At 34.8% G+C, this 12514-nt stretch overlaps 2 protein-coding genes across 5 annotated transcripts in view; one reads left to right on the top strand and one right to left on the bottom strand.

Annotated features, from left to right (window-relative positions):
• Positions 1 to 358: 358 nt before the first annotated feature.
• LOC106710342 (dentin sialophosphoprotein) lies at positions 359 to 1912 on the top strand. Its single transcript, XM_014502363.2, has one exon. The coding sequence runs from the start codon at positions 510 to 512 to the stop codon at positions 1872 to 1874; it is 1365 nt and encodes a 454-aa protein (XP_014357849.2). The 5' UTR covers positions 359 to 509; the 3' UTR covers positions 1875 to 1912.
• Positions 1913 to 5381: 3469 nt separating this feature from the next.
• Positions 5382 to 12514, bottom strand: part of LOC106710314 (protein sickie) — a 129765-nt gene continuing 122632 nt past the window's right edge. For all 4 annotated transcript variants that reach the window (XM_045686044.1, XM_045686047.1, XM_045686051.1 and 1 more), the window contains 11 exons: positions 12289 to 12431; positions 11895 to 12032; positions 11417 to 11723; positions 8852 to 9503; positions 8623 to 8772; positions 8215 to 8408; positions 7933 to 8041; positions 7487 to 7679; positions 7034 to 7192; positions 6642 to 6725; positions 5382 to 6496 (listed from right to left, as the gene is read on the bottom strand). In XM_045686044.1, coding sequence (XP_045542000.1) covers positions 6374 to 6496; positions 6642 to 6725; positions 7034 to 7192; positions 7487 to 7679; positions 7933 to 8041; positions 8215 to 8408; positions 8623 to 8772; positions 8852 to 9503; positions 11417 to 11723; positions 11895 to 12032; positions 12289 to 12431 — 2252 coding nt within the window. In that variant the 3' untranslated portion in view covers positions 5382 to 6373. The remainder of the gene's footprint in view (positions 6497 to 6641; positions 6726 to 7033; positions 7193 to 7486; positions 7680 to 7932; positions 8042 to 8214; positions 8409 to 8622; positions 8773 to 8851; positions 9504 to 11416; positions 11724 to 11894; positions 12033 to 12288; positions 12432 to 12514) is intronic.

Raw genomic sequence — 12514 nt, 5'->3', positions numbered from 1 at the left:
TTTTGTAAGCGGGTAAAGTCCCGAAAAGTAGAATCCCATATAAATATCCCACAAATCCCATAAAATTGAAGTCTGTGAGTTTTATGAATTTTATGATAGAGAGACTGATTGGTTAAGTGTAATACAGTTGGGCTCTGTACTCATTTATTTTATAAAATAATTTCGTAACTTAAATTATTCGGTTAAGATAACTTATTAGAATGTCTCATATTTGCTTAATAAACATTAAAATTCACTTTAAAATTACCAGAAATTCACCCTAAATAATGTTATTTTGAACGCATCTTTTATTGGCCATAGAGTTAACCACCACGCTTTGCCAACCATAGACAAAATTGGCACATTTGTTTGTGTTTATTGACATTGTGTACATATATGATTACAATTGTGTTAAAGTGTTGTATTATTGTTATTTTTGATTGTCAAATGTAAAGACGCTCTACAAACTATGTTTGAGGAAGCATTTAATTAAATTCAATAAAAAGTGTCATGAAATAACTGTATTAACTATGGCTCAATCTGAAGACACAGAACTACGTGACTTAGTGGTCGAAGCATTAGAGAAGAACGGATCACTTGCCAAAATTCGCGCTTTACTGAGAGCAAACATCTTCTTAGTTTTTGAAGATGAATGTGAAAACATTAAACAGAACGTTAGTTTAGACAGTATATTGAAATTACCCGAAGGTATCTTCTGTCTTTCCTTAATTCATGAATTTCTTGAGTATTGTAATCTCAAAAACACGTTGTTTGTTTATATGTCAGAATCACGTCAAGGAAAAGAGTATACTTACGAGGGAACTAAATTGTTGCTCGAAAAACTGAAGCTAAAACGTAACAATAATAAAGAACCAGTTTTAGTTACTCTCATAAAAAATGTTTTCCAACAGCAGACAAAAACTTTTGCACATAATGAGAGACATGTTAAAAGAAGCGAAAACACTTTAAAAGATGAGCAAAATAACACATATATTGTTCATGAAGATTCCACTACAAGTTTGAGCAATTCCAACTCAGATAATTCTTCCGATGAAAAAAATAAGCTGCATTTACGATTACAGCTCGATAATTCCGATACTGACACTTCGAGTGACTCCACGCGAGGAAAAACAAGTTCAGAATATATTCCAAGTGAGCATATACTAACAAATCAAAGTTCTCACAATGTTACATATTCAAATGTACATGATAATGGCTCTAATTTAAAAAATCCTACCATAAGTTTACAAGTTCCTGAAGCAAATAAAAATCTAAGCAATAGTGAATCAACATCATATGCGGAAATTAAACCTCCAAGTCCCTTAGACAAAATTGTTTTTAACGCAACCGGAGTACCTTGTGCTGAAGAGAAAACTGATGTGGAGACCACAAAACATTCTACACAACAACTCGATATCCAAACACCTTCGTCGAAAATTACGAATCTAAGCAGTTATAACAACAACAAAAATGAAACAACAAAATCAGAGAGTTCAAGCAAAGATTTAACCGAGTATAGCTTAGACTTCACATCACCAGCTTCTGTAAAAAAGGAATCCGTAAGTAATGATAATAAATCCTCTGAGTCAATACCTGATCAATCACTTGACTACAGTCCAAAGATACAAGAGAACTTTGATCAAAAGTCCATAACTACACCAGATTCTATTTCCACATCTGATGTGGCTGATATCTTTAGTGACAAAAGTAATTCTTCTCAGCACAAAAACATTGATAAAAATTCAACTTACAGTAATAAATCTAAATCAATATCAAATTATTCAAAGAAAAGTTATCATGATAGTATTAAATTCCTTGATGATGATTTTGGTGAATTTTCCGAGTCCCCAATTCCATCACTGTCTAATCTTAGTCTGGACATTCATAGTGATTAGCCAGAAAATAATATTTATGAGATTTTTTTTTTTTGGTATTTTGGTTTTATTTTGTATTACTTGATGTAATTTGTAATATTAGAATTTTTATTTGGCCATGAATCGTAAATTAAAAAAAAGTGGTTGCCTGTAAGAATAGCAGGGATTATAAAAGTGTTTTTTTCCAGTGTGAGTATGTGAGTTAAAAAAATAAATAAATGTACACTCATGTCTGTAATCCAGAGAGTGGGGTGTGATGATATAGGCCGGGTAGTAATTCCTAACCAGGTAGTATTTACTACCTAGGTAGTGATAATTTTAAAGTCTAAAACTTTTTTCCGGTCTTGTTTACAAAATATAGGCTAAAGCATTGCATTTAAAGCAAATTAAAAAAACTAAGATAAATTAGTGGGGTAGAGCTATGCATATACAACTGTCTTCTCAATATATGATTGAGAAAAAAAAAATACCCTACTATGAAAAGAAAAACATGTTTTAAAAATCCTTATAATTTTATATCAATTTCCAAAAAGGAGGAGGTTCTCAATTTACCTGTATTTTTTCACCTTATTCAACTCTTAGATATTTTTCTTATAAAATCCATCTAAACTCCATACTAATGCTTGTTTATTTATACAATTTAATTTGTTTAATTATGTATTCAGTCTTATTAGGTAAATAATTCAATGGATTTCTATCTTAAATTGATTAAAATATATTCATCTATAAAATGGTGTAGTATAATTAGTTAAAAAATTATAAATTAATCTAGAATATCTAGCTTTTATGAATTAGACTTGGGTAAAGAATTGATTGTATTACAGATAGGTGAAAATAATTGCATAGGACTAAAGCAATAACAATGGGTTTTTGGACGTGATTCATTATTAAATATTATAAGCAACAAAAAGAATAGGATATTGCAATAACATTATTTTTGTCTGTTAAAAGATTTACATACAAAAAGGCTTTTGTTTGAGTGATTAAATAAAAAACTCACTTTTTTTTAAATGTGTAAGCATTGTATTATATTGTAGGCACAAAAAAGGCCAAGAAAAAGTTTGACATTGATATTTACAAAACTATAATTTACTTCTTTTTCTAAGTGACATCTAAGAACTATTGAAACTCGTTAGACAGGTTTCTTACTTGTTTTAGTAACAGTCAGTGATATGTTTTTTTTTATTAACTGCCACATTTAGAGTCATTGTTTACTAAAGGTCACAATTTTCCTTTACACAACTCTTTGTGGCAGTAAGTGTAATAATTTAAGCAAGTAGTTTATAATAAAAAAAAAGTGTCTTTTTTAATTAATTTAAAAAAAGATCTTATTCATTTTCTTCCTATAAAAAATTTTAAAGATTTAAAATGCATGTCATATATAGGTTTTCAAATTAGGTTGTCATGATATTAAAAGTTCTGTTTTGAGGCCAATGTCTAGTCTTTTGCTAACCTTTTCGTAAAAGGAAATATAATGGGTAGGGGACGATTTGGCAGAGGGGAGATGTATAGTAAGGTAAAAATCTCAGCGTGTCCCCTCCGCTGTCAATTAAAGGTAGGCAGGCAAATCATCTACAAATGCGGATGGCTATGCACAGGAGTCACTTCGCTGTTTTGTCGTACTCAAATGACTGCTTACTATAAAAAACATATGAAAGCTCCTAAATTACTCTGTAACTATCCAACATAGATAGTACATATTTGTAATTGTTAAAATTATGTAATTGTGTGGGAATAAAGCATGAATGACTTTGTTATTAGTATGTAATAAAGAGCATTTACTATGTACTGTATATAGGGCATTTATGTATGTATATTTGCTAGCTGAGGTTTTTGTTTATGTCTATACAAGACATAATATTAAATTGTGGATGTGTATACTAGGACTATAATCAGATTTTTCTTAATAAGAGAAAGATAGAGATAGATATTGCTGTCTCTGTGTAGTCCGATAATTATGTTACGAATGTGCATGCTTTTATTGTGTTTTAATGGAAGGATAAATATTTAACTATAAACTAGAATGTACCTATAAATTGTAGTAAAATCAAAATATGCTGTCCAAATCAGTTTTGACATTTCCTATATTACTGCTACCTATAAAGGAGTTTCCTTTAAAAAAATTATATACATTATATTTATGTAAAAAAATATGTAACCAGTTTTATAATTTTTGCATGAATTTTATTATTGGCATTGTTAAATGATTAGAATTCATATATAGATAAGCCTTTTATGGTTCAGTTCCTTTAACTATTGTGATGTTTGGAATGAGTAAAAGGTTAACTAGTAATGATAACTATCTCCACAGATTGTGGTTAGTATATTTGCTTACGCAATATGGAATAATATACACTGCCTGATATTAGTCTCCATTTCCACATAGCAGTTAATCGCGCGACTCCGGACGCACGCAGCTTTCATTTTATTTAGCAGTCGCGATAGCGCCAGTGAAAATAAAAACAAATAACTACAAATTGAAAATATGCGCGACTAGCCTTTAAGTGGAAATTGAGTCTTACTGATTTTTATTTACGCAAATCAGTATGCAAATAACTGTTAGTCTGTAGTTTTATTTATAACTTTGTATTTATAAGCAATATGTTCCAAATTTTTAATAACAAAATATGGTTGTGCCTTATTTAGCAGATGCGTGACAGAATCAGATGTTCCTTTTAGAAATTTCAGTCAATATTGATTCTAGTCCTTTATAACAAATGACTTGTGCCGTCCAAATTTTTTCAATGTCATATGTAATTCTGATGTAAGTTTTAAATACTGATTAAGCAATAAATAAATGAATTCAACTAAAATGTGTGTTTTTTATTTCAATCTACAAGTGTCCGTAAATTATGACGTCAGACATCGAAACAGCATAAACTTTTTGGAACAGAGTACGCTTTGCCGTCATCTTTTATTCGTTCGATCTTTCGAATCGTAGTTCCGTTGACTAATTGAAAAGATTCTTAAAATTCGTGGAAACTAGTTTTATAGCAAGCGAACAAAAATGCGGCCATTTTGTTTACTTTTACTTCTGTATGTAACTAAAATATTATGTCAGACGGCTGATTGAAAAAACTGAGACAAAGGATGTTTCCAGTTGGGCCGATTTTTCTTCACTGGTCCGATTGATTCTATGGGACCTTATGTATCTCTTTGGGCCTATCGTCTTACCAATCAATCAGTCCAATGGGAAACACCTGAAGTAACGATATCGCTTTGTATGTTTAGACAGAGGAAACCCACAACAAGGAGACCTAATAAAAGACAGGTTAGTCGTAATCAATGTTTATTTTGACAATATTTGTAAAGCACAGATTGTAGATATCACGTTTCAGTTATGCACACAAGTCAATCCGTATCGAACACTGTTACAAGTCTATACAAAGTAACATTCTGTATATGCCATTAGCGGTTAGTGTAATCACATAGAAAAGAAATTAAATTAAACATTTTCTATTTACATCTTAATATTTTTTTATTAGGTACATGAGTTTTATATGAAAATTGTATAAAAATTACACTTTCATAATAATATTTTACATACATTGTCTTAGTAATACAAACGCGGTTTATTCTAATATTGAAAAAATATAACAATAGTAAAAGCGATGATCCATAAATATTAATAGCCATAAACTGTCGGCATTATAAAAATGGAAAATATCGCTCGAGGCACTGCAGTAGTGATTTCTATAATAACGCTCGTATTTATTTAATCGAATTAAAAAAATCACATCAAGATAAAGAAAGGTCTAACTCATGCTCTTAATATTTGCTTAAGAACACAAATATGCAGAGAAAAATCCTTTCGAGTGTTGTGCTGTAAAAAAGCATTAGTAAAGTAATACTTAGATAGACATTTACAAAATCTGTGTCCTATTTAGACATTTGTGCGCGACGCGAGGCTAAGATCTTTATTTGACGTCTTTATTTTCTCAAACTGACAGATTTTGAAGCCTTTAATAGTCACTAAGGGAAGTCTTTAGTGTAGCTTTAGTTTGATAATCCAACACTAAGGAGCTGACAGTCGCAGTAATATTACTAGGACCAGTAATGTTGATAAGTGCCCATCTATGCATTAACGGAGTGTGGCATATATAAAACACTATTAACTTAGATAATTCTTAAAGAAAATAAATATAAATATCGTACATATGGCAAATATTTGGCTTTATATAGTTTTTAGTGATAATACATTTATACAAAGTACCTTATTTAAATAATTTGAAAAAAAGGGGTTAATTTTTTTTTTTTAGGTGGCAATACTAAAACAGTTTACATTATCACTACGGACTTATTAGCAGTCATACATGTGTATAGTGCGACAAACTTTTCTGGCCCGGTGGGAAAAATAAAACTAGAGTAGCCCTAGTAGTAAAAAAGTCTCGTCTTGCTTCGCCTAAAGTGTATTCTTCTCTAATCGTGATATCAACGTCACTCACCGGGCCAAATAAATTTGTGGGTCTATGAATACAATAGAGTCATTTACCATTTGTTATGGTTCTATACAATAATAATTAAAGCTCGTTGCCCATAGAGCTGTCGTGTGTGAGATTCGAGTCCATGCTCGCGTTGTCTGAATCTTGGCTTTGGTTACCGCTATAGTTGGCTGCTTCTTGCAGTCGCATTAACATATTCAACTGGAAAAAAAACAATATTTTAGTAAAAAATCATGTGCCATCTGACTTTTTAATTGTTCAGAAATTGCGATTTTTATCTACACGCTTGAGGTATTTCAAAATTGAGTTGGTTAAAGTAATATTTCGATTTTACAATGAAACTTACTAATGGATCTTGATTATTATTTCTATTCGCCTCTTGATTTGCTTCTTCGATACTCATCTCCTCAACTGTAATAGCTCTCAGTGTCTGCAACAAAGAAAACTGTGTTAAGTATCATCAATACAAGTTTAGAAAAAAAGAGATATCTACAAAGAAAAAGAATCATCAAAATTCAGACGAATAGTTACTAATTAAAACACAGAAAAAATATGAGGATAAATCATCTATAACCTAATCCTACCTTCTCCGTCTAGAAGACATTTTAAAAGGAGTGGGGGGGAACCGAAAATTTAAAGAGACAAACTTTGAAAGTATCTCTACCACACTTCTACAAATCGGAAAGGAAAGGCCTGTTCCTGGTAATGTCTTACTGTGATAATCAGTTGTGTACTAACATGTGAGTGGTTGGGCTCCCGCCATGGGTATGTAGACTTGACGTGGTGCAGCGGGTCCACGGCGGCGTGTCGGCGGCGGCCGTACAGCGCCACGCCCTCGCGCGCCGCCTCCGACGCGTACGGCACGATACTGTAGTTCCACACGTCAGCGAACCACGCCTACATACAACAGTACAATTTAAATGTTATCACAGACATAGAGACAGACTAACATTGGTATCATTCATAAAGTTTCTTTTATTGGAAGGTAATAATAACTTATCTAAAATTCATGGGTCGATACTTGTTTTGTTTTTTAATGATTTTATAACAATATTAAATATAGTCTATATTACTTAGGGATAATGCATAGCATTCTAATGTCGCAAGTACTTTTGTAATCGGTCTGGTAGTATTTTAGCGTTCCAATATAATCTTAGTGTTTTACATCTACGAACTCATCGTTAAACTCACCTGACTGGCCTCCAAGTCCATGGGACAGGCGAGGAAGAGCCGCGGGCCTACTGTGACGTCACTGGAGGAGTGTGCCTCTAGGAAAGCGTTGAGCGCCGCCCACACGCCCGGCAACCACTCCAGCACGGCCGCCAGCGCGGGCTCGCGCCGTCCCAGGCGGAGCTCCAGAGAGAACAGTTTGCGACGGAGATACCTGGACCAAGATGCACTTGTTACGAACAATACTTAACAAATAGCAGATGTCTCAACTCAAAGACGCTTAATTGTTCTTAAAGCAGACCCCCAGAGTAGAATTAATATGAGAAATTAACACTTAGAGACTACTTAAATGTCAGTTGACGGAGGTGACGTTAGTAGTATTGAAACATTTATACTTCATTCGGACCATAGTTTAAGCTTCCTTATTCTATCCTTTCAAGAACACAATTTTTATATTTAAAAAGTACCGTGCTAGGAATCCTTTGACAGGCTCCATGTGGTTGGCGGTGAGCAGCCAGCGGAAGTTGTGATGTAGCTGCAGGTTGGTGGTGTTGCACGTCGCCTGCGACATTGTGCCTGTACACGATAATGATGTTAACATTATATGATTTTCTAACTGGAGATATCACAAGACCATATCACACCATTTCTGTCCTAACCGTTGTACAATATATTAGCCAGCTTGACTACGCTTAGGGACCTTTTCTAATCTTGCTTAGGATTTCATAGAGTTTTGTGTGCAGACGTACCTATGATGACAGGCATATTGCGATTATCCGGCGGCAGAAGGCCGGCGAAGGCGTCGCCTAACGCGGAGGCGTGCTGCAAGTTGTCGAGCAACACTACAGAGGGCAGCGCAGCTTCCTCCGCGCCCGCCGCGCTGCACTGCTCCGCGATGTTCGCCAGATACGCGCGCAACTCGTTGCACGACTTGCGGTCAACACTGTACACACATCATTTGATGATCTTTATACTGTCTTCCATTAGTTAATTAATTACCCTTCTCTATGAATAATCAAATGCTATTGTACCCACAATAGTTTAATAGTGTATTTAGATTGGATGAGGAACAAACTGTGAGATCTACGCGAATATTTATTATGGCTTTATGTTTTTTTACCACTGTATTTTGTGTCTATGATACTAAATGTACTTACTTAAATGTAGCCACAGCTTCGGCGGGATTCCCTCGTCTCTGTGTGCGCTGTACATAGAACTCTGCAAGCTTCGTCGCCAAGTATGACTTGCCAGTACCGCTTGGTCCGCAAAGTATCACTCTCCGATGCTCGGATAATAGAGAAACATATCTGTAAATAAATTTTAAAGAAGTTACAATACCGGCTACAACTTGTTATACTTTTAAATATAATAAACATAAGTACCTACCTATATACAATATTTTTTGGTATAAGACTATCGAAAGCCAAGCTTCCTACTCCTTGTAAGCAAATATATAAAGTATTAACAGTGCCAACAATATAACCGCACGGTAGTAATTCAGGGAATCCAATTTCTGGACCCCTAGTCGCCTCTCCTAGATGATAGGATGTGATAGAATCCGTATTCAGTCCAAGATTTGTACCAGGATCTATCCTGGACAAGTAATCCTTGAATGTCTTTCTAACTATATAATCTAAGTTCTGCCACGTCGTTTTTCCTGATATATAAGTGTAAGCAATCGTGAATTCGTTGCAGTTTACTGTTGAGTCGCTATTATATAGATTTTTGTAGGAATTACTGTGCGTGGATTTATTACTCTTGAGGCTGTTCGTATTGGATTTATTAATAGTTTGTGGATAGTCCTGGGTCTCTGTTTCCGGGCTGTGAGTTTGCGACATTCGAGGCGAGTCGTAACTCGATTGTTTCTCGAAATGATTGAACGCGGCCGCCGACTGTTTCGCGTAGAATCTGCATTCGGATTCTGTCAATGTGTCTTGGACCTCCTCGAAGTATCTTTGGAATGTCTCTGGCTGTCCCAAGTACACAGCTATTGCGATCTTCTTGCCGTCTGTGGTGTCACCTTGACTGTCAGCTACACCTGGAAATATGTTTTGATGTAATCCTTACTTGCATTACCTATATTTGTATATTTGTAACTCTTTTACGGATATTTGTGAATTAAATCTTTAATTTTTCTTTTTTATTATATTTGACTTAATAATATATTGTATAACAAAAGAAGTATGGACATAACGTTTTTCTTACAATTTCTTATATTTAGAGCCAAAATAAAACACCAATAAGTTAGTGCGTGCATTACGAAATAAAAACTTTTTGTCACGAAACTTTGTTGTCGAGGGGTGCTTTTTTATTGTTTGCTATTTATTAAAGGTCCCTTGGTTGAATTCCTGACAAACAATAGTTAATAATTTATCATAGGAATATATCACAAATTATATTTTTATGAAACAAAAACAGACTTTTTTCCCAAACCTTTTATTTAAAATTACAAAAGAGATTCTATTTATTTATTGGTCCCTAATCGCGTGACTAGAAATAATCAATCCTAATTTTTGTGTGTCGTACACAAATCAACATATGAAAATTAAAAATAAACTAAAAAAAAAACAGTTAAATAGCTTGTCTGTTTGTCGGCATTTAATATTAGATCCTTACATATGAAATTGGCGTTTTGTATGGGAGGAACAAAAAGTCGAATATTTTTTAATATAATATATTTAATTAATCAAAGTATGAACCATTATTTTCTATGCACTTTTGCCATCTCATAGGTAGTTCATTGATCCCTTTACTAAAAAAACCAGTCGGACGGGAATCAATAAAGTCTTTGAAGGCGATTTGGACTGCCCCATCGGAGTTGAATTTTTTCCCTTGCAAGAAGTTATCCAAATTTCGAAAAAAAATGGTAATCTGTTGGAGCAAGGTCCGGGGAGTACGGGGGATGTCTTAGACTTTCCAATTGAAGCTCTTCTAATTTAGTAGCCGTCTGTTGCGCAGTGTGTGGTCTAGCGTTGTCGTGAAGCAGCAGTGGCGTGGAGCGATTGACCAGCCTAGGTTGTTTAGCCGCTAGCTTTTCCATCATGGTTTGCAATTGCTGACAATAGACATCAGCTGTAATAGTCTGGCCAGATTTGAGAAAACTGTAATTAACAATACCGGCACTAGTCCACCAAACGCTTACAAGTAACTTTTTTGGGGTTAATTTTCGCTTGGGGCAGGATTTGGCTGGCTGGCCAGGATCCAACCATTGCGCTGAGCGTTTCCGATTATCGTAAAGAACCCATTTTTCATCACAGGTAATGATTCGGTTTAAAATACCTTCATTATTGTGCCGGTTTAGTAATGTAACGCAACAGTCGACGCGCGTTTGCCGGTTTGCTTCAGTCAATTCGTGAGGTACCCACCTTTCAAGCTTTTTAATCTTCCCAATTTGCTTCAAGTGAATTAAAACAGTTTTATCACTAACATCGCAGCCTGCAGCTAACTCGGACGTGGTTTGCGATGGATCCGCTTCCACAATAGCCTTCAACTCTTCATTATCAACTTGAGTCTCAGGCCGTCCACGGGGCTTGTTCTGCAGATCGAAATTTCCAGAACGAAAACGTTGGAACCAAAAACAAACTGTGTTTTCTTTTGCAACACGACCGCCATACACATCATTCACCCTTCGAGTCGTTTCCGCAGCACTAGTGCCACGGCGGAACTCGTACTCGTAAATAATGCGATATTTTAAGTTTTCCATTTTGTAAAATGAGTGACGCAAACAGAAAAAAACAGAAGAAAAAAAACAAATGAATGACGGTCATCGAACCACAAATACATGAGTCTATAGCTGTACAAATTTGAATTTGGAATTCCTTACCAAAGAGGAGAAATTCGTGATTAAAGTGGCCAGTACGAAAAACGCCAATTTCATATGTAAGGACCTAATATAAATACGAATTCTCTGATGCGTATAAATAAAATATACTTATTACTCGTATAACTCACCGATATCAGAATAGCTTTCTCCAATCGCCAATTCCCTCGTCTTCGGTGGCGGTAACACCGTATTTATATCGTAATCGCCACTCAACCTATCGCCGGCGCTCAACCCGTTCGTAAATATATCGCCGGAACCGTTCAAAGCACCTAAGATGGCTTCGCTGTTCTCGTTCAATTCGCACACGGCTTTGTTACCGTATATCGGTTCCACCATACCCGACTTCGGCGAGCCTTTCTTCGAGAAATCCATGGTAGGGGTCGAGGTGAGTGTAAAATCTAAATCTAGCGGTTGTGAGTGCATGTCCATTGATGTCTGTGTGAATAAATAAAAATTATTATTTCACTATTTAAAAAAAAAAACATTTTTTTAAAATTTAAAACCCAATAAAATAAAAATCGAAGGGCACGTTCGATCGTAATAAAAATTGTCACCTTAATTTAATTCTTATTTCATATGCATAAGAGTTGAAATTGAAATGTTTACCTGATGAGGCTGGTCTGCGAGGCTGAAGCGTCGCGGGTCATCAGCAGCGGGCAGCGAACTCTGACTGCCGGCCAGTGAGCGTGACGTCACCAGCCGCTGCAGGCGCTCGTTGTTCTGCTTCAAGTTCAGCATCTCATTCTGTCGCAAAGTAATCTTATTATAGTGGACATCATTTAGGTGTCTTCAAGGATTTTATCTTTTAAATTTCTTCCAAGGACTTTATTGAATCATTCGAATAAACATAGAAACACTTCTCAATATTTGGTGTTTTTCTTTTTAGACCTAAAAGGAATTTAAATTGTAACAGCGTGGTTCTAAAATTTCAGTGTAAAAATTGCCCAAAACTAGTTAAGCATACGCTTTTATTTGCATAATATTATATTCAGACATTTACCCTCATTTTAATAACTGTATCCTTGAGACTTTCAAGTTGGTGAGCAGAACTCAGAGCTTCAAGTCTAATATCAGTTAGAACTAAATCCTTCTCTCTTAGTTGTCTCTTCAATTCATCGACTAATCCAGCATCATCTGGTTTATCTGAAAACAATAAAGAAAAATACTGCAAAAAATGTTTTAGAAAAATTGTTCTCTATGATATTGGGATCACCTATGTAATTTCA

Source organism: Papilio machaon, chromosome 3 (assembly GCF_912999745.1).
Source record: "Papilio machaon chromosome 3, ilPapMach1.1, whole genome shotgun sequence".
Lineage (NCBI taxonomy): Eukaryota > Metazoa > Arthropoda > Insecta > Lepidoptera > Papilionidae > Papilio > Papilio machaon.
This window is presented reverse-complemented; position numbering and strand designations above follow the sequence as displayed.